The 25,826-nt window shown below is 43.6% G+C and overlaps 4 protein-coding genes and 1 long non-coding RNA gene across 7 annotated transcripts; 3 read left to right on the forward strand and 2 right to left on the reverse strand.

Moving 5' to 3' along the window:
* Positions 1–357: 357 nt before the first annotated feature.
* LOC135803957 (uncharacterized) lies at positions 358–1,381 on the forward strand. The gene is made up of 3 exons (XR_010550931.1): positions 358–528; positions 589–907; positions 968–1,381. It is a non-coding gene; the product is annotated as an uncharacterized lncRNA (long non-coding RNA).
* Positions 1,382–2,398: 1,017 nt separating this feature from the next.
* Positions 2,399–3,886, forward strand: LOC135797170 (uncharacterized). Its single transcript, XM_065309393.1, has 4 exons — positions 2,399–2,951; positions 3,002–3,227; positions 3,399–3,536; positions 3,598–3,886. The coding sequence occupies exons 1-4, from the start codon at positions 2,794–2,796 to the stop codon at positions 3,772–3,774; spliced, it is 699 nt and encodes a 232-aa protein (XP_065165465.1). The 5' UTR covers positions 2,399–2,793; the 3' UTR covers positions 3,775–3,886.
* Positions 3,887–5,178: 1,292 nt separating this feature from the next.
* On the forward strand, positions 5,179–16,007 carry Npl4 (nuclear protein localization 4). The gene is made up of 6 exons (XM_065309309.1): positions 5,179–5,462; positions 5,595–5,873; positions 5,947–6,766; positions 6,892–7,052; positions 14,635–15,053; positions 15,157–16,007. The coding sequence occupies exons 1-6, from the start codon at positions 5,442–5,444 to the stop codon at positions 15,293–15,295; spliced, it is 1,839 nt and encodes a 612-aa protein (XP_065165381.1). The 5' UTR covers positions 5,179–5,441; the 3' UTR covers positions 15,296–16,007.
* LOC135797117 (uncharacterized) lies at positions 7,233–14,315 on the reverse strand. 3 transcript variants are annotated; one of them, XM_065309319.1, is made up of 2 exons: positions 13,291–14,315; positions 7,233–12,422 (listed from the first exon to the last, which is right to left on the reverse strand). In XM_065309319.1, the coding sequence occupies exon 2, from the start codon at positions 12,356–12,358 to the stop codon at positions 10,700–10,702; it is 1,659 nt and encodes a 552-aa protein (XP_065165391.1). In that variant the 5' UTR covers positions 12,359–12,422; positions 13,291–14,315; the 3' UTR covers positions 7,233–10,699. The 3 variants fall into 3 exon arrangements, with proteins under 3 accessions (XP_065165391.1, XP_065165398.1, XP_065165407.1); XM_065309326.1 differs by lacking the exon at positions 13,291–14,315 and adding an exon at positions 12,588–12,943; XM_065309335.1 differs by lacking the exon at positions 13,291–14,315 and adding an exon at positions 12,584–12,943.
* A 1,030-nt stretch (positions 16,008–17,037) lies between the features above and the next one.
* Amun (protein amun) lies at positions 17,038–25,785 on the reverse strand. The gene is made up of 5 exons (XM_065309380.1): positions 25,656–25,785; positions 21,634–21,944; positions 20,645–20,901; positions 20,305–20,559; positions 17,038–20,236 (listed from the first exon to the last, which is right to left on the reverse strand). The coding sequence occupies exons 2-5, from the start codon at positions 21,780–21,782 to the stop codon at positions 19,905–19,907; spliced, it is 993 nt and encodes a 330-aa protein (XP_065165452.1). The 5' UTR covers positions 21,783–21,944; positions 25,656–25,785; the 3' UTR covers positions 17,038–19,904.
* Between the last annotated feature and the right edge of the window lie 41 nt (positions 25,786–25,826).

Here is a 25,826-nt window from a genome sequence, read left to right on the forward strand (position 1 = left end):
TTTTGAACTAGAATTTTCTATGATAATTAGTTTCATGTTTAACTATGAAAAAAATTGAAAAAACCTTTGTCTATTTGCCAAAATTCGCACTTTTTTGACTTTAAAACTCATTATTATCAGAAAAATTCATTGCAAAACATTGATTTCGAATGTGTTGTGATGTTTGAAGTCAAAAATGTTCGATTTGCGCATAGAAAGCGGCCGTTTTTGCACCCAGTCTAGACTTTTAGCGTTTTATAACCAATTGCAACCGAAAAAACACATGTTAAGCAAAGATTTGCTTCTCACAATTTGGTCGAATCTATTTTCGCATCAGCGCTGACGTTCCTTCTCGAAACCCAACTCCGATTCGAAGTACACAAATAGATTTTCGACTCGAAGCACACAAGCATCTACCGCGACCATAGTAACAAGTTCACAAGATTTAAAAGAATAGTGAGACAATTCGTGAGAAAAGTTATTATTTAACAACGAATTTAGTACCCACTTAAAATTGTTTTTGACTAGTTTCCTGTCAGTTGTACAGAGGTAAAGATCTAAATTTTTAAAAGTTGCGTAAATATTTAGTTGAATTTACATGTGACGCAGGTAGAAAAAGGTTCAGAGCTTGACTAAAGGGGCGCAAACGTGAGGGTTGGTGGAAGCGCACGTTTTCTACGCACGTCGACCCTTCTTGAATCCAGCGTCCTTCGCCAGGCAATCGACGCCTCCAAGTTTACTACCGTCTTGTCAGTTGAGAAAAAAACAACGCACACAACCTGCGCCTCGCCACGCATCGCCGGTACAGCGACCCGAAGAACCGGCTCGCATCTTCATTGGGGCAAGTGCAAGTGCAGTCGCAACTGCATTGTGCATCGATTTTATTCCGTCATAACCTTCGCACGCCGATTGTGCAACGCGTTCCCGGGTAAGTTGACACAATGTAATCGTCTGCGATTACGCCTGACAGTTTATTTATAAAACACAGATTAGCGTCGGTGTGTTGCATCTGGAAGCTGGGCGGCAGCATGCGGCCGGTTGCGGGCCTAGCCGACACCGTGCGCGAGCAGTGCGTCAACTTCCTCAAGAACTGCCTCTTCGGCATCATCATTGCGGCGATGATTGCGCACTACATGTTCGAGAATCTCACCCTCGACATGACCTACGCCAAGTTTGCGATTTTCTAAACAAGAAAGACAATGCTTCGAACAAATATTTATTTATTGCCGCTCGATTAAATTTCTGCAACCTGCGAAAACCAAAGTGTTAGTATTATAAAGAAAACAAACAAACACACGTCCAAAACTGAAACCAACAAGTGAATTGCTGTGATAACACCACATTTTTTTGTGTAATCATACAGTAAGTTATTTTATGTTAAAATAAATGCTTTAGTAATGTGGTCGGTGTTTTCTTGCGTCAAATGGTCGTGCGCGTCACATAATCAAACAGAAAAACCATAAAATGATAAGAAACTTTATTGTTATTATATTATGTTATTATGTAAATCTGTAGAAGAGTTTTATTTTATTCTGGTTGTGATCAATTCGAGGTTGAAAGCTTCAACCAAATTTGTCCTGTTAAACTAGTATGTAAGGTTGATGAATGCTTCCAAGTTGGAAATTCAATGTCAGAAATTGTTTATTAAGCCATTCAACGCGGCGATAAATGATGATTACAACCTTAAGCAATGCATGTGTGATGCATACTAATTTTGTAATTATTTTTACTTGTTTTACGCGACGTTTAATTATGGCGGTGCATGTTTTCACGTCGGCTTTTTTAAATCAACATTCCTTTAGTATTATCGCTAAAATCAATAATATAAAATTAGAGATTCATATATTATGTGAAAATGTTAGTTTTTATACGCGCATTTTGCGTAATTTTAATTAATTAGCGCAATTTATAAACAGTTATAGGGTTAACGTAGGCAACCACTATTACACCTAAATTATTTTCAAATATAACTTACTTATTTAACTTTCAATTTTCAACCAAGGACAGAAACTTTAAATTGAATTAAATCAAAGAAGAAGTTAATATGTTAATTAAATTTTAGGTCGCTTCGATCAAAAATCCCTAAAAATATCGAAACAAAAGCTGTTTACAAAGTGAAGCTGTGGAAAACTGTCATTCCTGATTTTCACTCCGATCGCTCCGCTTCTCCAGGAGAATGTAAGTACAATCTTAGCAAATTTAAAAGCTAAATCACTCCTAAGTATCAACAATTGTTAATATTACCTTTAATGTTTGCTCTCGGCGCAAAATATTACGTTCAAATATTATTTCGGTTTCATTTTTGCTATTTTTGTCGATCGGTGCAAATTTATTGTCATATTTGTAGTAGACATAGGCAACCAACATTACAATTTTATTTATATACGTAATTTTTTTAACTCGGTCCAAAACAGAAAAAGCAAAAACATCAGTCACTTTCTAAATTAACCAACAATTACTAAGGATTTATAACATAAATGTTATCAATTCTTTTCCTTATCAGCTTATTCTTAAGTTGTCTACACATAAATTCCCTAGAAGTACCCAAACAACAATAATAAATAACAAGGCTGTAATCGGCTGTAAATGTCATTTGTGCTTGCCACCCCAATGTCTCCGCAGTTGCAGAAGGACCCAAGAATATTATCAAATTGAAACCGACATGCATCGCCCATATTATCTCAGCTGCCCTCCCTCGAAAGATCTCATCGTGCAACAAGCACACCAAATCTCGCACGAGTTTCGCTGAGAAGCAGGCGGAGTCCCTACGCCGTCACTACCCCTGACTTGGACGACGAAGAAGCTCAGGTGCAAATGCGTGCCGCCACCAGTATCTTACGCGCTCGCATAAACATCGTGCCTGTGTCGACCACCATGCCCGAGCTAGATACCGATCCGTACATCCAAGGTTTGTGGCCTTACACCATCACTGAGTTTGTGTCTCAGTCAAACCACAATAAAACTCCACTCTGGTAGGTTGTCATTGTAAGGTATTGGTATCAACTTACTCTGGGTTTTATAGCTTTAAGATTATTGCAAAGTTATTGTGCACTACACGCGATTATCATATCGTCTACTTTACAACAAAGGGTACTTTTTCTGAGGAGGCAGTTGTTGACTTGGTGAAGGGTTATGGCAAGAACCCAGAACTTGTTCAACGCCGCGTTAAAGTTTATGATATCCACAAACTTGATGGGTTGATTTCTGCCTACAATGCAATCAAAGTATATCATATTAATATACACAAGGTAAGTCTTCACCATGCACAGCTTATTAAAGTTAATCTTAAGTTAAAAATGTGTTTATTCTTGTAACAAGCATGCTTCCAAAGGATTCAACTTGGTCAGGTAACTTTTTTGCGATTTTAGGCAAAAAGTGTCAGAAAATGATAATTTTGTAAATAATTATTGTTTTAACAGCTTGGCCTGGTGGTAATTGACGGTATACAGGTATTCTTCAAGGATACAGTGGATGATGTGCCCGATTACATGGATATTCCAGTAATGACTAAGTTTTTCCAGAGCATTAAAGTGCTCGCTGTCATTGCCAAGTTTCCTGTACGTCCCTGATACTTACATCCACATTTGAATTAGGTGCAACTGTAGTTCGTGTTTTCAGGTGCTTTGCACTAACGATCTTGCTGTGGAAGTCAAAGGAGGGAACATTTACCTGACTCCCTATCTCGATGAGCGTTATTGCCAGTTTATTGATTTAAGAGTCAGCTTGGACAAAATTATAGGTGAAGATGGTGAAGAAAAGTGGGTGCCTAATATGGTCACTCCTAGAACCAAGTAAATTTGTTTATATTTGCTCCACACCGTGATGGTAACTAACTGGAGATTTTGTTATTGTCTTTTGTAATATACTAATTTTGTTAAATTAAACACTGCCATTTTGCAATGTGTCTTAGTTATGATTGATAGTCAATTTTGTCAGGTGTAATGCATGCTAGGAATCATGATTCATGATTTTTTCGTAATTTTATTGAGTATTGTCGAAGAAATGTTGAGATATTGTCAAAAATTCATTAATGTTGAGCGAAATATATTAGACAAGGGGTCAACAGTGGACTACAAGATTTCAAGTTTTAAAGTCATGCATGCTGTGTTATAATTCACTGTAATTTAAAATGTTTCCAAGCTCACAGTGCTTGTGTAATAGTAGTCATGAAATGCAAGATTAACTAATGTAAAAATGAGAAAATAGATATATTTTTCTACTTTAACCAAAGAAAGAGCTTATATTTCAGCATGGTTACGATGGGCATGAGACAAAAATTGGATGGATATGAATATTATGATGAATTGCCAAATGAATCAAGGAACGATTTGTTTGACATATGCTTTTCAGGTACAAATGGTTGAATTCTTCTTCGTTTTATTAATATATATTCGGATGTTGTGTTTTGTTCACCTGTCGTTCCAAAATCCTAGTCCACTTGCACCTTTTGTGTCAATTTCTGTGGTATTCGCAGATTTTTATCAATTTTTAAACAACAAGCTTTGAGAATTTGTAGAATTAACAAGTTTCTGGAAATATGCGTTTGCATGATTAATATTATTGCTTTTAAATTAATCAGTAACCAAAAGGCATGCCGATTCCGCAAAATTTGGACGAATCTTGAAACAATTTCTGCTTATAATTGCAGTTTTAGCTGTCAATATCAGAAAACTACTTTTTGAAGTTTTGGGGACAAAATCAGTTGAAGTTAAACGTCTTTGACGGCTTCATAGATACATAAGGACGTATGCAGTAAAATTTTAAATATATTTGATTTCAATTGATTGCAAGAGAAGATTCTAACCATTTTACACTCAAAGGGTGATAAATATTTATTCCAATGCTATTAAAACAGAATATTGTTGAATTAACAATAATATTTACATAAGTTCGCAATTTAAGTAGTATTTACCCAGATTTATAGGCAGGAAAAGAAAGAATATGATCATTAGAAGTTAAATCTCATTATTAGTTATATTTTAATAAGACAATCAAATTGTCTTCACCTGCGATGTTAACAAGGTTGCGTAGTAATGTAGTCAAGTTTTGAAGTTCATGAAATGTCAAACAATGTACAATCAATTTGATTTGCTTTGAAGATGTTTAAAAAGTAACCTAACAGGAACCAAACAAAACAATTATCATTTCTTTGTGTTTTTGTTATAGTTATACGTGTTAGACAAGACATTTATTCAAATGAATGTCCCCACGCGCGCGGATTGGTCAAAATCATCTAATTGCACCATGATACGCCAAATTGCAGTCGTTTGAATCATATTCCACAACGTTTTGAAACCCGTTCAAGAACTCGTCCGAAACATCTGTTTCATTTAGGGTCCCCAGGTGATGTCCAACCATCCGTCGCCTGTCGCTCTTTGCACAGGCCCGTAGAGAGACCGCAGTTATTCCACACAAACAACGCGGCAAATGTGAATAAAATCGGCGTCGCGTCGGTGTCTATTATGTCTTCAGAGAAACACATCGTAAGTTCGGCGCCGCGGTGCTCTCCGCCCGGCGTCCATTCCAGTCCTAGCATTTTCCTTTATGTCATTGTCACATAACCTCTACACATCTAGATGACTAGTGCTAAATTTCAACCGCTCTCTGCTTTGCAGACTATACGAATACAATCATCGGAGGGCAACAAACGTATCTTGTTGCCGCAATCAGCCACCACAGAAGAGTTGTATGACCGTGTCCGCTCTAGTTTTCAACTTAACACCCAAGCCTTTCAGTTATGTCTAGAAAAAGATGGCAATTCACAAATCACAAGAACAGTCTCCAGGACCTTGAAACACTTTGGGCTCCACCATGGAGATTTACTATATCTTCAGCCCAAAGATGGTGTTATCCTTTTTGAGGAATTATCCATAACCAATAATCCACCAGCAGCTGTAAGCATGACACACAAATTTAAATTTCAAATCTATATTATGTTCAATTATGATAATTTTACATATATTTTAGGTTTCAATGAATACTGGAGTTGTAGAGGATGAGGTGGACGCGCAGTTGGCGAAGATGGACGGGAAAATCGAACGGAAGCGTGACGAGAAGCTCTGCCGTCACAACACAAATGCACGCTGCTTTCATTGTTCGCCACTGGAACCATACGACGAGACATACTTACGCGAACAGAAAATCAAGCATCTGTCATTTCATAGCTTCCTTCGCAAGATGACATCCGGCGCTGATCAAGGTAAATTCCTCGCTTTGGAAGATCTGAAGTGCGGAATTCGCCCTGGCTGCAAGGAACATCTACCGTGGCCGAAAGGTATTTGCTCGAAGTGCCAACCGAATGCTGTCACACTCAATCGGCAAGTGTATCGGCACGTAGACAACGTACAGTTCGAAAATGCGCGTCTCGTCGAACGCTTTCTAAGCTACTGGCGCTTGACTAGCCATCAGCGCGTAGGGCTGCTGTATGGCAAATACGAAGTGCATGCCGATGTGCCTCTTGGCATCAGAACTGTGGTATCAGCCATCTACGAACCACCGCAGGAAAGCACACGCGATTCGATACGACTACTGAAAGACGACCGAGAAGATTTTGTCAAGCAACTTGCGGATGGACTTGGTTTGCAACCAGTCGGATGGATTTTCACCGATTTGATCGCCGAGGATGTTCAGAAAGGCACTGTAAAACATACACGTCATGTGGATACTTATTTCCTTTCCGCGCAGGAGTGTTACATGGCTGGGCATTACCAGACCATGCATCCCAATCCGTGCAAGTACTCTTCCAGCGGAACATTTGGTTCTAAATTCGTTACAGTTTGTGTTACCGGTAAGTTAATTATTTTATTTTATTTTTCTGGGGTAGTTGAGATAAATTTTGTGTAAAAATGCTGAGATTAGTATTTTTTTTATTGTTTTCCTTGTCGAAAATCTGCAATTTTCGTTTGTTTACAGGTGACAAGACAAATCAGATCCATATGGAAGGCTACCAGGTGTCAAATCAATGCATGGCGTTGGTACGCGATGCGTGCTTCATCCCAACTAAAGATGCACCCGAATTGGGCTACATTAAGGAATCCAGTGACAAGCAATATGTGCCGGACGTCTACTATAAGGTAAGTGTATTTCTATTTCTATTCTATCTACTATACTTACTTTGCCACACTCCACAAACGCTGCAAATTGTTGGTGATGTCGTTAATTTTGATTATAATAACTACTGGTTGAAGAAACTTGATCATGCATGTGAGTTTGCTCAGGGGACTGAAGGATGCGAAATGAAATAGTTCATTCAGTAATCTTGTTCTGTTTTTTTATTATTCAAATCGTCATGAATCGTTAGTGTTTTTTATTTGATCTTGGTTTTTGTATGTTTTCATTTTGCAATACACACAGACAAAAATACATTTCTTCAATTTCTACATGACTAGCACGCTATCTAGGGCCTATCGCTTATTTATGTTTTGTTGGTATTGAAACTTTTGCTCAAAAAGACATGAGTCTTGATCGGTTCCGTACAGAAATGTGTTCGCTTTGCGTTCGCCTAGTTTTTCGAAAAAATGTACAAGTGAGTCTTTGATATGTTCCTGTTTACAGTGTTTGAAAATTGTTTTTTCTGTTTATTTCGTGCGCTGTCGTCGTTGTGTCAACGCTTTAATTCGCAGATCTGCGCGCATTCGAGGCCGAAAGTTAGGAACGCAATGCGGCGCTGCTGGAAATGAGAACTGCTTATCGCATTATCGCCGATTCGAACGCGACTTTTATTGGCACATCTATGCGCAATCCTTTCTCGTTCGATCGCAGAATCTCATTCGATGCGTCGTCGATTTTGCAAAAAAGAGTAGAAATTAATCGGCGCGCCAGTTAAATATTCTTTTTATATATTTGTTGCACAAGTTACAATTTACATACATACATTTTGGGTTGTTTTTTTTTCGTAAGATTAACATCGATACATTCATATAGATTAGAAACAGGTACTTGTTGTATTCCTTGGGGTCCGCTCAAACACAGCACGTTGTCGAGAAAAAATCGCCAAAGCTCTCCTTCGGCGAGAGCCAACCGCAGAAGAAGTTTCAAAAGTGTTAATCAAACAGGGAGAGGAGGAGAGTATAAGAGAGGTCGTCGATTCGATTCGTTTCGTTTTGCGTACGTGTTCGTAATTAAATGCTACGCGTCCGTCGAACGGTTGCCGCCTAATGATTGGGCGCCTTCCAATAAAACGCTATCACTAATGAGATTATTTTCGGTTATTATTGGCATCTAAGCGGCGCGAAAAACTCATTAACGCATGGTGTGCTGGCGGAGGGAGCGCGCGCGCGAGTGCTTATTATCGATTTGTCTGCTCTGTTTACGAACGAATTCGAATATTCGATTGGGGGATGACTTCCGGTGCAAGCGACAATCAACTGCGAATGGGGTTCACACGTAAGGCACAAATAAGGGATGGTTGATTCCGCGAACGAAGAAAAGCCATTGGTGTGTACAAGTGTTAGATATTTTTGTATTTTTTTCTGCGAAAGCACATCTCGTATATGAGTTTTCTATTATTATTATTATATCGAGGCGCGCGTTTTTCGTTGAATAGGGTTCGAACTACCTTGATGCCTGCCGCCGCGACCACCGTTGGTTGATTGTCACCAACCCGTGTGGCGATCAATCGATCAATATCGTACAATTTCGATTTGTTTTGTTTTTGGTTTGCACGTTTCGCGATTCCGACGAGTCTTAGAATAAGAACTAAATTCATAGAAAAATACATAATGTATAATTTACGCGTCTCGTATAGGAAAATAAAGTTTCTCAGATGAGTTTCTTTTTTGGTTTCTTCCACTTTCGCATCTTAAAATTAGAACTGTGCAAATCGTGCGCGTGTGTCTCGTGTCTACACAACGAAAAATCGCACGTTAGAATACTGGTTCCGTCAGTTGTGAGAGTGTTCTTTTTTTTGGTATAGGTTCGTTTGTTGATGTATTATCTTTGCTTCACATTTTGATTAAAACCTAAGTTAGTTTAGAATTAGACTAATTATATAAATCTTCGTCGGGTGCTAAATCAACGCGTTCCAATACACATCATTCTATTATTTTCACGCAATAAGTGTTGGAGGATTACATCAAATTTGCTCGCCAGGGTTTTTTGTTCATCTAACAGCGATGAAAAATCGTCATCCTGTGAATGTGTGTATTGTTCGTTTCCAATTGTTTCTAAACTTTGGGTTTTTCGTGTATTTGCTGGTTGTGTGTGCGTACGTGTACAAATTTATTTCGTTCTCTCCCTCAAGCACGAACTTAACATCAACTTTATAACAGCGAATAAAATATATCAACACTAAACAGTAGTAACGCCACGATATAATTTATATTAAATATAGGTCTCTCTATTTGGTGAATCGATTCATCGCTTCTTAGTTCTCAAGTGTGTCACTTCTGACATAAAAAAATAGATTCCGATGCATATTCACACACGTTATTCGTCGCAATCAATCTAAACGTTTTTTTAATATAGTTTTTTTTATTTTTGGTTGCTCATTTTTTTTGTTCGTTGAGGAACTACGATTACGAAGCGTTCGGTTAGTAGTACAGTTTCCTAATAGGCCATTTAGATATTGTTCAACGTTATCGATCGTGTATTGTTTGTTTGTTTTCGCGAACGAATTTCTCTCGCTTGCTGCTTCTTTGGTACAATAAAAATGTGAACGGTTCGCGTGTTTTTTTTTCATCTTCTTGTTTACGTGTTAGTTAAGAATTAATTTTAGAGTCGTCGTGTCGTCGTCCATTTTTTGGAAAAATAGGTACGGTACGTATCTTCTGGTTTGAGACCGAAACGAAATAGTCGTGAACGTGAACGTGTTTCATTTAATATATTTCGCCGGGTGTCGATTTTTCTAAACATTAACAGCGATTGTTTAATAATACTCTAGGCGTCTCTCGCAAACACATACAATTAGTTTTAAAGCGACATGTTCGCGCGGCTCTGCGCCCAAATATTATAGGACGAACGTGTGTCAACGAAAGTGTTACATTCCGCGCTCGCGCCCTCACAGCAAACATTTTAAGCGTAACGTTCGGAAAATTCACTCACAATTAGCAGCCGCTTTGATTCGATACAAGTTGCGCCGCATTTCCGATCTCAAAAAACGCGTTTTGTGTGCTTTGTGGGTTTTTATTTTTTTGCCATTCGGTATCATCCTATAGCTAGATTCGTTATTATATATTTGTTTTTTTACACGAATTAATTTACGATTAAAACACGATTGTTTGCATTTGTGTTTGTCGTTAAGAAAATAGTTTATCATCTTGCAAATGCAAATGCGATGCGATGCGCGCGCTGTAATCACCACTCGAAGTTAATATAGATTCTCTGTCAAAGCTAACAATAATAGACGGTATTAAGATAGCAGTTTTTTGCTCAAAAGCTACACTTATTCATAGAACATTTATCTCATTATCCAATAATTATGTATTTTTTTTAACTTTGTACGTTCAAGTGGTTATCAATTGGTTGTGTTCGATTCGTGTGGCTGTGTAAAAGTTGATTTTTCCGTTTTGTTCTCTCTTAAATAACGAAGCACCGGGCGCTTTTTTGGGGTTTTCGCGTTTCAGTTGTGTGTTTCAGTGAGTTTTTCTCTTTGTATGTCTCGGAAATTCGGTTCGTTAAACATGATAAATTTCGATTTTCGAGCAACGCTACGTTTTCGGTGCGTTTCGGATGTAGTTGTAGTAAAACTTGTGATGTGTAGTGTTTATGCTAATGAAACTCATTATAACTTGCCGCATTTCGCGATGAGAATGCTCTTCGTTGGCTTGCCGGCCGTGTCGCCGTAAGTACTGATCTTCTCCACCAGCTCGATGCCTTCGACGACGTGGCCGAAGATACCGGTGAAGCCGCGCATCTCTTGCAGGATGACGCGGAACTGTGAGCCGACCATGCCGAGGTTGTCGTGGCGTTTCTGCGTCCGTCGCATGCCCACCGTGCCGCGCACAGCGAGCAGTTTCGTATCGTCCGGTAGAAAGAAGGATTCTTCAAACACACTGCGCCCGCCGCGTCCGTTGTTCAACTCGAAGTCCCCCGTGATTACACTCTCACCCTCCCAGCATTGAAAGATGGAACAGCCCTTGTAGCCCATGCCCTGTTCGCCGGTCGCGAGCATACTGAAATTTTTCGCCATCTTGGGCGCTACGTCCGCGCGCACTTCGATGACCACACGACCCATGGGCGCACCATTCACTTCGATGTTGAAGTAAAACAGCGGGCAGACGTTCGCGGGCGCGCGTTGTAATGGTACGGGTGAATGATGACTAGATACCAACGCGTCGTAGGATTTCCCACCGGGTGGCAACACCACGTGGTGTTGTTGTGGCATAGGGCTGAGGTAGCTAGTCGCCGACTGATTCGGAGGTGGTTGATGGTATTCGACGTTACCATTCAACTGCTTACTCACCACATGTCGTGAGTACAGTTGCGACATGCAGTAATTCGCCAGGAACAAGATGGGGTTTTGTTGGCCAGCAACGCAACGCCCACCCGTGTACGGCAGCTCCCCGTTTTGTATATTCGCCAGGGCCTGCTTCAACAATTGAAAGTCGAAGACTACCGTCGAGTTGCGAATTAGGTCGTCCAGCTGGCACTGCATGTACATCTCCTGGTACCTTACCTGCAGGCGTTGCTTCTCAGCCCCTAAACTAGCGCATAGACTTTGCACATCCACCAAACTATCGGTTAATGAAAGATTCATGCGGAACTTGCCCAATAGGTCCCTGGTATCGTTCAGTTCCACATGCGTGGCGTTATTGGTGAGATCCGCCTCCACATGTGTCTTTAACGTGATGCACGCCTCGAGAATTTTCAGCAGGAATTCTCGTTGCTGGGCGGCTAGTCGTTGCGTTTCATTGAGAAGTTTACTCATCGACTGTAGTTCATTCTGCAGCTCAACCATGAGCTGCTCCTTGGTATCGTTCTGCGACTTGATCTGGTGACTAGTGTGATCACTGGCGGTGGCGCAGGCCCTGCACAGAGGTACGCAGCAGGTCTGACACCAGAGAGCAAGGGGCATCGCATGAGTGTGGCAGTTCTCCGAGAGTAGCTTTCCAGCGGTCGTCGTCTGCCCGGTGGCCGACTGCACCGACTTCGTGTTGTCGTTGAGCTTCATCGCGTGGTTGTGTTTCATCTGGGTGAAGTTCTTCGAGAGGTATAATATGGCCGTGTAGGTGGGTAGTGTTTCCGCGCCGAGATCCCCGACCTCGGTGCGCTTCCAGCAATGCACGCAGTAGATCTCCTGGCCTTTGCTCAGAGAAGACCGGATGCACTTTAGGCAGAAGTGATGCTTGCAGCTGAGTAGTTTCGGTGTCTGCTCCTGGTCGTTGAAGGACTGCTTGCAGTAGTCGCAGAGGATCAGATCTTCCAATTCGGAGGAATCCATACTTTTCGCTCCGGGCCGCTGGTTGTGTGTTTGATTGAAGTTGCGTTTTGAAGAAATAACACGTCTGGAACATGCAAAAAAAAAGGGGGAGGATGAGTAATGGCACACCATCGGTCGGTCATCATCACAAGCTTCGGAAATCAGAATAAAACAGCGCGCGCGCGCGCCATGAGCGAACATTAGATACGAATATAAACAAACAAAAAACAAAACGTATAAACATACATACACACGCTACATTAACGAGCGCTCTATTGCATAAACTGCGATTTCGAGGTCAGGCGTCGTAGTAGTAAGTAGCGTGCGCCGCGCCAGCGAGTAAATGATGTGCTCCATTCGTGCTCGTCGCCAGCCGAATTTCGCCTGCGTTATCGCGCAGCACTAAAAATACGCGCCGTGATGTTTTCCGCGAGGAGCCGCAGCCGCACGCGGCCGCGCGCATTGTTGCGCACAACAAAAACCGATTCGTGAATCAACGCCGAAAAATGACCGACCGCGCGCTGTGATGTCGAAGTTCAGTATCACTCGCGCGCCGCAAATAAATAAATTGGAGCGCGCGCGCGCGGCAGTGGCAGTGACACTGCGCTCACTGAGGAGGCATTGGGGCACAGTAACAGGTGGCTACTTTCGTGCGATCGCTGCCTCCGCGCGCGCCACCCCCGCCGCTCTCATTAGCGAGAGAGGAGCGCGTCAGTCGGTGCCTTCCGGCGCGCACGGCTTGATTATTTTATCGCGCGCGCGGGCGCCGATCGACAAGTGGTGTTTGGCGGCGCGCCGCGGCGCGCGGAAAACGAAAGCGGCGCGGCGCGTCTTTCCGGGTGCGTGAGGACGCATGCCTGACCCACACGCACCTGGATGCCTTTCCCGCGCGCAACACATTCATTCCGACACAACAACACACGCTAATAGATTTCCAGAATTTCTGGGCTTACCGTGTTTGGCGCTCGTTTCGTCGTCCTGTTCGCTAGGGCTTCGTTCGATTTATTGTTCTAGATCGCTTTTTAATAATAATCCAGGGCTGCTCGTCCACTAGTAAAATCGCTTCCGGGTGTGAATGTATTTAAATATGATTCGTTTTTCGTGTGTAGTTTTCTTCTTAATTTAAACGTGAGATTAGCACAGCCTTTTCGTAGTGTAGTTAGTAAAAATCCGATAAAATATATTTATAATATACGTACTTTTCTTTAAATTTATTTATTTGGTTTATTTGTGGTATTATTTTTTGTTTGCTTCTTGGTCATGTATAAGTGTGTGATCGTTGGGCCTGCGGAGACGTGTAAAGGATTCGCAGGCAGGCGGAAAATCAAGCCAGTCGTTCAGCGGCGCGCTCCTTTCGCGTTCGATTTCAGTTAGATAAGTGTTGTAATTTGTTGTTTACTCGGTCGGTCGCGAGTGCGCTTTTTGTACTCTTCGTTGCGTGATTACAAAACGGCGTGCGGTGACGATTCGCGGTGGTCGGGTGCGGAGGAAAACGAAATGCAAGTCTCGAGGGTCGGAAAATGTGTGTGTCGCGTTGTTCGCTGCGACCACCAGAGCGACGACGACGACGACGATGTGTGAGTGGGTGAGAGTGTAGGCCCGCTAGCGTCGTCCTCCCGGCGTCGTGCGGCGTCCTGGCGGCTGCCTCCAGCTCATCGGTGGTTTACCTGCGGCTGGTGTCGGCTGCGGTGACGACGGCGGCGGCGGCGATGATGATGATGGCTGGACGCGAACGACAGGGAAACGCTGCCCGGCTGGGGAGCTACGTGCGTGGCCGAAATTGCGACAGCATAGCACGACACGAGGGCGGCCGCGCGACCCACGGCGGCGGCGGCGGAGCGGCGGCGTGAACGTAAATAAATGGGTTTTCTGTGTGTGTTTTTTTTTTGCGTTGTTTCTTGGTTGAATGTAAAATCGAATGGTTGCGGTGGCCGCTACACGATGTGCCACATCATGTTGACGACTGAGCGGGCCCGCCGTTCGCGGCGCGCGAGAGGATCGGCGGGCGCGAGGCGGTGGAAGCGCGCGACCTTGGCCGTCACCGGAGGCTGGCCGCGCGCGACGCCCGCGAGCGGGGGCCCGGCTCTCTCGCCACCGGCGCGGGCAATTCAAAACGCAATCAATACCCGCCAGGACCGCCGCGCGCCGCTCCTTCGACCCGCGCACTCCCACGCCGCCGGCAAACGACGACCCACCGACCGCCTCCGCGCGCCTTGGCCACCACGCTCTGCTCGCCGCTCGTCCACATCGATTTTACAGCTTCTTTGATTTTTCCACGCTTCTTTTTGCACTTCCAGGAAAAGGATATGTACGGCAACGAAGTCTCACGACTCGCACGTCCGCTGCCCGTGGAATACCTTCTCTTGGACGTACCTACCTCCACACCGCTAACCCCTCTCAACACTTTCAATCCCATGGAGAAAAAGGAACCCTTTCCGGTCGAAAATCGCCTCATCGATGAACACATCCAGGACTTCAATGCACTGTCACAATATCTTACCCAGTTTCGACCCAATGAATTCCTCGCCGCCATCAGCGACTTCCACCTGCTCTTGTACATCGGCACCATGGATATGCTACCAATGCGCGACCATATGACGGAATTGTTGGCCGCCATCCGCGACAAGGACGCCAATGCGGCCCAAGAATGGTCACGCTCAGAGCCGTGGGCCACACTGGAGCAGCTCATCGCAGCTAGCTCACCTCCAAATTCAAGGTAGTACCTACAAATCAATCAATTCATTCATTCCATTTACTTGTTTTAATAAAAATTCTGCTTTGCCTCGGTGTTTATATTTGTATCTGCGCATTTATTCTAGGCCCGGCAGTGTGGTTGGCAGCAGCGTGGAAGTCGGGGGTAACGGCCCGCAATGGACGTGTCCGTTCTGCACATTTCTCAATCCATCGACGACGCAGAACTGCGACATGTGCAATTTGCCTCGCACCCATCCGCACTAGATAATTTAGATATTACTTTAGCTGGTTTATTATTTGTCAATCACGTTGAAAACTCTTTTCGTTTATGATTGCTTTTACAAATAGTGCAAATATGCTTCCTGGACATCAAAGGTAAACAATTCACGTCGAAATGATTCCAGGCTAATTGATTATTACACAGGTTTAAATCATTTTCACGATTAACATTTATTAATTAATTAAATTAAGATTTTGCGAAGAAACAATTTTAAAGAATTTACTTAAATGAAGCGAAAAGTTTGCAAACACATAACCATTATGGATTAGTTTTTAATTTGTACACACACACACACACGATTACCTAGGATTGTTTATAAATATTTAGAGTAACATTAGAGGCGTCAACTAGATTTTCATATTTTATTCGATAGGATGCGTTGATGCGAGCAATTGTTTTTGAACTCCAATATGCTTATGCCATCGCTAAAGCAACACACCTCAATAAAAAAAAGCAAAATAACCGTATCATGCACAAATTCCAACAACTTTTATACATGCATTATTATTAAACATAATGTAGAGCAGCAACTGGAATTGCTGCCACAATAAGTGTATTGGCAGGAATCGTATGAAGCGCACGTGATAGAACGTGTTTATTCGCAGTGGGGCAGTACTATTTAGCAGGAATTAAGTATGGTGAATTATGAATTATTAATTGTCAATAAAATAATACGCTATTTAATGGTAAATCAAATGCACTTATGTTTAAATTCAACCATTGATAGGTTATGAAAATGACCTCAGTATACGGATCAGCGAACTGAACACAAATTGGCCCGTTATCCTTACTGATTAATTTCGATATACCGCACGGAATTTGATTGTTTAAATTTATTTCCAGCGCTTACAATAGCTAAATATTAGTAATAAACGATAATCCAACATGTTTCACTCAAATATGGCGCGGTTTGTGATAGGGGGCAGCACCTGTCAAACGCGGTCGGTTTCAACGAACTTGTTCACTGTATTTTTGTGCGTCGCGCGTCGATGAAGTGCAACAAAATTCCACGTTTGATTCCAGTCGATTTCCATAGAAATCACAACAAATTAAAGGTAATCACTACTTGATTATGTCTATTACATCGAACAATAACAACACACGTGAATTTAGATAGCAATCACGTAACAATCGGAATTTCTTCGAACTGTTCATACTACCCTTTTCAAATCGCGTTGAGGTAGAGGGCGCCACCGGTTCGGCTAATCAGAATCGCGCAAAAAATTTTATCATGTTGAAGTTCAAATCGCTACGAGCGGGTTTAATAATAAAAACACCGTGTTGTTTACAAAGACGTTTAGTTGTGACTGAAATTACCTGACGCATCGTGTGTGCCAGTAGTTTACACAACAGTGCGTGGTGTGACGGTTGTAAAGTTCTCTGAAAAACTGATTATCGTCGTGTTCTATTGTCTATTGGGTTAGGAATCAGAAAGCGGCTTCAGTTGAATTCAAACAGGCATAAAACCAGAGGTAAAGCATGCAGTTTTAACGCGATGCCTTGTTAGTGAGGATAAGATAGTGTTCTATGTATAAAAACATCAAGTTGGCCGTGTTTTACGCAGAATGAAAGTGAATCCCTGTTCGAACTGTATACTGCAACACAATTTTTCAAATGAATTAATTTCTATCTTCTGATTTTGGTAAGTCATATTTATTTTACTTACGGATTACATGCGCTTGCGTTGCGGGCTGATGATGAAAATAATGTATCGGTGACGACGAGATTAGCCGTGAAAGATTTATATTTATGAAAATATCCTACAAAAAACCTCAAACTCATCTACAAATGATATTTTACAGTAATTGATTATTACAAACGACGAGCATCTTACCACATTTACACATGTAACAAAAGGTACAAACAATATACAAACGAACTCGCATCTGCAGACGTCGCAAACGCACCAATTTTCGCCAAAAAGAGCACAAACAAAATCGGTAATCATACTCGGGGGGGGGTTGTAAAACGGAAAGCACAAGCATTCCTGCGCGCTCCGCTCTCTCGTTCGCGCCACCGCGCCGCCTCTCTCAACACAGGGGGGAGGAGGTAAAATCCTCGTCGGCGTGCCTGTCGTTCTTGTCTCGTTAAGATAAAAATAACACTTCTTCGCTATGTTATCGTAATAGTATTATGTATATCATAAATAAACTAACTAGTTTTGTAAAAGTGTATACATACTACAGTATTATTTCATAAAGGCATTCAGTTATTTGTTTCATTTAATCATCGTCATCGTCAATTTCATTTTGTGGTTTTATTATTTTATTTCATCATCGTCATTTTGTTTTGCTATATTTTTTGTGTTTTCGTTACTTTTTTAATAATAGAATATATAATATACTTTGTTTATATTTATTCATTAAATTATCAGTTGCAATCATTTTTAAATCAAGCGCTTGTTTTGTTTCTTGTCTTATTTCATTTTTTGTTTTGTTTAGTTCAGTGTTTGCAAAAACATGTTCACACCGTCGATCGGCTCCGATTAGGTGCGCGCCTAGTGCGCAGCGCATACAATTCCGACGTACAATCATTCGCCTAGGATAATAGTTAATAGTGAGTTCGTTATCAGTTGCTCGATTAATTAATCATCGATTTAATTACAGTAGTGTGACAAATTACACTTTGCGCACGTGGCACGTTCGTCGTCGACCGCCACTGTGTCTATAGTTTGTTTTTTAGGTTTGTTTTTTGCTTCCATGTTTATTTGTTTTGCAAATGCTGCAGTAGTTTGTTTGATTATTTGTACTCTAAGTATCTAAGCTGTAGGCTATTGTTTTGTGTACAAGTAAACGCAGAAACCAATCGAACTTAAAACCTATGCTTGGTGTGTGTCGTTTGTACCGTCAATTCGTTACTTCTTCGGTTTGTTGGTTTGTTTGTCCTGCGTAATTCGCCAGCTGCTAGCTGTGGTTGTGTGTGGTGCTTACTGCTGCTGTTGGTTGTCGCGCGTGTGGTGTGTGTGAGATAAAGGAACGAACGCAAAACGATACCGACGACAAGTCGATGCGAAAAATTGACAATAACCAAGATGCACTTTACATTCGCTTGCAATCTAAGTGCCCAACGTAAACGTAACATAAAGACAGCTATTTACAATACAATCGTCATCGTCATCGCCAATAATTGTGCGACTACTTAACGTGGAATGTACAAATACGCATGATCGGGGGGTTCGAGAGTTAAATCGAATTTGGATAATGCTCGTGTGTATATTGTAGTGTATGTATGTGTGTGTGTGTGTGTGTGCCGCCTCCGGGGGGTTGTAATTCTGTCACCGACCAAACCGCGCCATACGAAAACGTAAATACATTTTTGTTTCCATCATTATCAAATAGAATAGCATTATTAACATAGAATTATTTATGTGAACAGAAAAATAAATTACCTAAATTTACGTTTGCGTGTGTGTGTGTGAATATTATCTATATATAATATATAATCATAATAATTAAATCAAGAATGATATTCCAGTTAATAATAATTTAATTTTCCTTTTGTGTGTCGACTCTTAAAAAAACATGATTATCCTAATCATCTCGTGTGACAATTACAATAAATTGATACTCGTTTATAAAAAAACACTTCAAGTAAATATTGGTAACTGGTGTAGTTTTTGATAAATAAGTATTATTCCATCATTTGCAATTCTATTTCAATTTTTTTTTTCAATCAGTAAGTCGCTACCGGTCTCTCATAGGAAACGAATTCGAAACACGTGTAGGCGGCGCGCGGCGAGCGCAATAAATAGCATAAAATTGGGGGTTCAATAATCTCAGTGTTTTTTTTTTCGGAAGTGCGCCCGCCGAGAGCACAATCACGTACGTAAAACAAAATATACTAAAATTAAACAATTGGCAAATTACATCATCATCATCATGCTGTTCGCTACGCCCGAAACAGATCAATCCGTCAATCAGCGCCGTCCGCCGTCATTAATTCCACCCATAAAAATCGTATAAAAATACCTATTTATCAAAATACTTTTTGAACGTCTTGCATATGCTTTTCTCTAAGAAAGATTGTGTGTATCCAATTGATAGCAGTATAAAAATAAGAATAATAAAAGCAATTTCTCCGTGAAACGACACAAGTTAGTTCTAGACAATGTTTTTTCTTTGCGCTTTCGCTTGATTTTCGAAGCCTTGACGTTTTGTAGTAAAATTCCTTGAATAGCGCCCTCTCGAAAAGGGTTGTTCTTACAAAGTTTTTCTGGTTGTGGTTGTTGGTGTGTAGCGCGCGCGCGTTCTGACAAGTCAGTTGCAATCGGCACTATTATTATCATCTATCTGTTGCGAAGTCACTTCGAGACACACATAGCAAATCCAAAATGCATGCATTACTTGTTTGTGACAGTTGTGATTAAAATTGAATTGAATTTCTTGTGCGTTGTTGCAAGTGACTTGTAGGATGAGGCCTCCCACATTCACATCTCTCTCTCTGATAGCTAAATTGTTTTCTCTTCATTTTGGTTGAATGTGTGTATGTGTCTGTGTGTGTATGTGTGTTGGTTTTAACTTACTTAAGAAATATAAAGAAATCAATAAGAATAAACCTTACAACTTAAAACAGTTATGGAATAGATCGTAGTTGTCACTTATCACCTATATCATCTTTAAGTCTCTTGCATGACGGATCGTCCGAGTTGGAGTCGTCGTCGAGGGGTCGCTTGTTAAATTCGACGGTCGCCGAATCGTTCGTCGACTCCGAGACGATGCTGTCGTTCGTCTCTTCGTTGGCGATGATCGGCGTCGACGGCTTGTCCATGCTGTCCTCGGTGAATGAGGTGGTATCCTCGTCGAGGACGACGCTGGTCTTGCCATTCAGCGGGCCCTGGTTGCTCTCGTCGGACGTGGTCGCGTCCAGCGAGTCGCCGTTCTGGTGGACGACGGGCGGGATAGAGTTGCCATTTTCCAGACCCACTGCTACAATATTGCGTTAGTTTCAAGGCGACTAATTTCGATTTGTGATCAGTTTAAAAGTGAACACTTACTAGAGAGCAATTCAGGTTGCATGTCCGTGACGATAAAATGCGTCCAGATGGCCAGCTCAACCTTGTGCGGCGACCAGAGGTCCGTCGAGTCTGACGGTTTGGATTTGTTAAGTCGTTCGACGGCGCTTTGAATATGATTTACAAATTTGAGGTATTCCTTGGTAGTGTAGTCGATCCCTTCGATCTCTGGAATTGCCATGAGGCACTCGTCGGCCATGAAAGGCGCGCTTTCGGGACTTGCCGCTGCCAGCAACGCTGCAATTTTCAAATTGTTAGTTAGTTGAGTTCAAAATTGGTTTAGTTGAGTTGGGTATTTTGTCTTTGGGCGCGCGGCGCTCACCTGAAGCCATGGTTGTTCCAACGCCTTTGAGATTGGAGAGGGCAGTGATGGCCTGTTCAAGATTGGGCAATTTTCTGAACGCCTTTTTGGTCTCCGTGACGACGGCTCGCGGGGTGTTCACTTTGACTAAGTAGGACAGCTGCGGGTAAAATTTACCGCGTGTTTGTTTCCATTTCATCGTTTGCACCAGCTCCTCGTGCACCATATGAGCATCCTTGCCTCTGCTCTTGATTCTCTTTGGTAACTCATTTTGATACCTGCGTTAGGCAAAGCGTGTGTTATTTTATTTGCTTTGCATTTGTTTTCCTTTAATTTTTAAATCCGCGAACGCAAGCATGAATAAAACGTGAACTGAGCGGCGAGCTAGAATGCTCTTGATAGTTTAGTACCTATTCCCCCACTCGAGCGCTTCAATTAGAGTGATAATAATAGTTGAAATGGTTAAAAAGCGATCACTCGCGCGGTTTTTCAAAAATTCGTCTGTTTACTAAATTTCGCCGGTCGGCAGCGGCGGTTCGCGCACACTTTTGAATTGCGGCTCGAATATTTCCACAGCGCTCGCTTTGTTTGAGCAGGCACCATTTTGTGTGTGTGCCGAGTTTGCGAGTCGACTCTTATGTAAAAACTCGTTTCGACGCACTGCACACGACGAAACCGTGGAAATTTTTCATCCCCGGTGTCGGCAATCGCAAAATGCGGGTGCAAAACGCACACGCGATCGCCGGCGACGAAGGTTTGCGTCATGGCATCAACAGCCATTGCGTTTCGCGAACGTCGCAAACGAACAAACACACCGTCCGCGGAAAAATGAAACCGGACGAAAATCCGTGCACTTGTCACCGATATCACGTGACGCCCGTGATTTTAATGACCGCACCGCCAAGATATCGCGAGGGTGGCCGGGCTGCACTCAGCGTGCGACTCTCCGATATGCAGCAAGCGCCCGATGGGGAGTTCAATGACACAAAATTTTCAAGAAAATCACTCACCAAGTGTCGAGCTTGACGAGCTCGTCCGGCTTCTTCGTTTTCCTCTCGGCCTTCAGGCGTAGCGCCTGCGGATACAGCTTGAGAACTTGCTCGAATTGCGTGCTGGTGCCGTGAGTGAAGAATGTTGCTGTCTCTTTGGCAGAGGCCATGGCGAATCACTAACTGGCAACTGTTTCGCTGGCGTGCTCCGCGGCTACTAGGCTCGTTCGCAGTTCGGCCGCTCGGCGGCAGCAGCAGCGCGCCCTCGATGGTTTCCCCTAGCGCACGTCGGTCGGTCCGCCGCGTCGTTGTTGTCGCGCCGCCCGGAGAATCTGGAAGAAAAGCGCGCTCGTTCAGCCGGCGATTCGGCGAGTGGGTTTTCCTCGCGGCGGCGACCGGCAAACGGCGCCCGCCGCGCGAAAAACACGGCCTGCGCTCGCCGCTTACGCCGGCGGTTGTAGCGGCGAAGACGCGACAACGCCGCGCGCGCGCCGCGTTTCCTGTTATCGCTCCGCCGACCGACCGGCGAGTCGGGCGCGCGCGCGATGCTTTTTACGCGCTTACGTGCCCGCCGCGCCAGGCAATCAACGAAATTATCGTCCGTGTCCGTACCTGTTATGCAGGACAGGATGCGCCGGCAGTGTCGGCGGTCGCGCTGCCGATCGAGCATGTGAAAGCGACCTTTTCGTCGTGCGCTAGAACCGCGAGCGAGGAGCAGGCAGTGCGTTTGGAAGTCGCAAATCCCTCGCGTTTTCGCTCTCCACGTCAGGTCTACTATTAGGGCGCTCCGGCCAAGATTTGAATATGCACATCCATTTTTCTCGCGCCCAGCATTGATTTTACATTACTAGGCGCACGCCAGCGGCATTGGAAATCTGCCGCTGCGCCGCGTGTGATTTTATTTTATTTTTATTAATTCATTCGCATTAGTCATTTTCACGGAACGCTCGAGCGCGAAACGGTGAAACCGGCGATGAATCAAGAACGAAACGCGCCGAGCGAGCCAAACGACGTCCTTGTTACACTTCGCTGCGGTTTTCTATTCGATTCTTTCGCGCCGGCGTGTGTTTTTTTCGCTTCCTTCGCTTTCGCGAAACTTTTTACTGCATCGGTGCGCGCTACATTTCAATTTTTAATTCGGAACTTTGAATGCGCGCGCGCCCGCAACGCAGAAAAAAACAACACATCGGACTGCACAAGCAGTCGTAGTAGTTGATGTTTTAATTAACGACTCGACTCGAATTGCCCACCGATGACGTCAGGCATTACTTAAGTTCGCTGAGCGAGCGAGAGTCGCACGAGGGATGAATAAGCGATTTATTATTGAAGCAAACGTTGCAAACCGGCGCGGGCCGAGGGACAAACACCCAGGCGGCATCGCAGGCACATCGTGTTCATCTGCATATTGCATTTGTCAAGTCGGATTATGCGCCTGCATGCGGAGGGCCAAACCCTCCGTCCGTGTGCACAACTCGGGTTACTTTCTGCCGGCGCGCGCAAACGTGCGATCACAAAGGGTACCCTAGGTACCCTTGGTACCACCCCACAGCAGCGGTCACAATGCCGGGGCGTACATTCGGAGAATGTCATCGAAATGGAAAAATACATTGCTACTCCGAAGGGCGCTGCAACCGTGCACTCCTAGCACAAAAGAAGGTATAAGCAAACCGCTCGTAAAATTTCGTCAAATTTCATGGTCAAGATTTTCGACACGATGAGAGATTTCAGTTTGCGCCAAATTCGCAGACGTGTATCGATTGGTCCGCGCCAGCGGATTTAATTTGTCACGACGTCGATAATTCGATTGCGCCGATTAATTTCGGCACACGAAAAAGACCGTCGTTTCGATTTCCGGCGGGGAGGATCTCGCGCGCGCGCTGCATGGAAATGCGCGTTTTACGTTTTCCCATGCAGCCGACAAACAACTCGCACGCGGTCACATGCACATAAAATGCGCGCGATGAACAGAACAGGCGAATGAACAGCTTGCATGCGAAGCCGGTGTACGTTTACGATGCGGTCGAGGCAAAATGTTGATGTTACCGCCTGTGTAACTGTTATGCGACGCATTCGTATTGACGCTGGAATTTTTGGTTCAAATCTTTAAACAACGAAAAACTTTCTGATTTCAAATTGTACGTGAATTGAATTAGATTTTATTTTGAGTATTTTTAGTGAATGTAATTCAAGTACAATTATAAATAAATATCACTACGGATTTTCTATTAGATATTTTGATATTATTAGCGTTTTGAATAAAATTTTGTATAAAAAAAATTTTGAGTGAAATATGCGACAATTCGAAACCGCTGCGCAATGTTAGAGAAAACATCGAATGTTGAAACGAACGCTTCACAGCGCAACGCCACGATATTACCGTCGACGTTGAGTTGCGCGTTGCCTGGCGCGGCCTGGCAGCTACGTGCGGTGTGGCTGTACGGTTTCGTTTCGTTCCGCACGTATCGGTCGGGTCTAGCAGCCAGCAAGCAGCCTTGTGCGCCGCTGCGCCTCGCATGCGGGCAACGCCGACCCGAGGACCGACGTTGTGGATGTATGAGAACAGCCGGCGAGGCAGGCAGCGGCCGACGCAACGGCCCGAGCGTGTGCTACAGCTACACAACATGCGCGTTGGTCGCGTCGCTCTCTCTACAATCGGCTCGCCTACTGATATACTCAGCTGCCGCTGGGTAGCATTTTGTATAGCTCGTACACATTGCAGCGCGCAACTTGATCTTAACGCCAAAAATTCGCCCGCGGAGCTTTTATTCCCCTGCTTTTATCACGAAAGAAGAAGAAGAAAAAAGGACACGGCCGCCACCGTCGGTGACACACGTTATCGACATTGCCTGCTTACGTCGGCATTGCATAAAAATAAAACACATCAACGACGCCCGTTGTGCGCGCTCGTTGCTGACGCTCAACGCTCGTTATGTTACGATATTATATCTGGAATTGACGGGCTGACCGTGCACGCAGTTTGTATCGCGCAACACACGCGCGGCCGCGATGGAAAACCGTCAAGTGAAATGAAGCCCCCGATGACTCGCGCTCTCGTCGCTTGGGCCAAGGTCTAATGTTAACCGAGCGAGAGCGCCGCTCACCGCGTAACGAGCGTCAATTTTTGCGCGCAAGCGAAAGTTTCGAATGGCCTCCCCGCCGACACAACGCAACTCGCTTTCAAAAACGCTTTTCAGCGCTTTCCACATTAAAAACACATTTGCATATAGCCATGCATGCACGTTTGCTAATTGTACTTTGGTGTGGACTCGCCGGTCGCAATTTCCGAATTTTGTCGCGGGTGCGCACCGACGCCGATCGGTGCCACACACCATTGTGTTGGCAGACTTCGCGGCGCCTTTTGCGCGCTCCACTTCGCCGTGGCACATAATCTGTTTGGATTCAATTTAAGCCTAATTAAAATTTTGACGCAAGCGCGAATTGAATCAAAACTCTAATTGCGCATTGTCTCACAGCATATATATTTCATTCTATACCATCGCTGTGTCTTCTCACATGAAAGCAATTGTAACAATACCAAAATTTCGAAAAATAACAATAAAAAATGAGTCATGCATGTGTCAGTACTTCAAATAAAAACGCATGCATTATTATCATCATTAGTATACTCCCTGGGGAGTAATCATAATCATAATCAGCTTCTAGTCGTGTGTAGAAGATGGTTTCGCGAGTAATAAAATTTAACAACGTAAAAGAATCGAATAAATAATGAAGAAAATCAGTTGAAATATAAAAAAAGAATCACGCGGCGCGCGCCGCCATTCGCGATTCAAACGTGAGCGCACACAGCGAACGCGCGATATTATTATATTATTTGACTTGACAAGCACGTGTGTTTTCGCGGAGCACATGTAAACTTCTCACGTACACACCGCCGAAATAATCTCTCATCCATGCGTCGGCTGCACTGCTGCCGCCGCACGACGACGACACACACGCACGCCGACGCGCGCACCAACCCACAGATACAACATGCACAGACACACACACACACACACGGAGCCTAGCCCGCGCCTTGCACTTACCAATGCCGAAAGTGTTGGCAATGTGGCTCGCTCGATTTAAATCCTTATATCACGAATCACAACCACTTTATTATTCAGCGGCGTGCGGCTGCTGCGTACGCCGGAGCGGATATAGCATACGATATAGGAGCGCGCTGCGCGGACGGTAGTGCATGGGGAACGGCCGATGAC

This window comes from Atheta coriaria, unplaced genomic scaffold (genome assembly GCF_025399875.1).
Source record: "Atheta coriaria isolate IRGN ID8LTWV9N9 unplaced genomic scaffold, Caltech_Dcor_3.1 hic_scaffold_1_pilon, whole genome shotgun sequence".
Classification (NCBI taxonomy): Eukaryota; Metazoa; Arthropoda; class Insecta; order Coleoptera; family Staphylinidae; genus Dalotia; species Dalotia coriaria.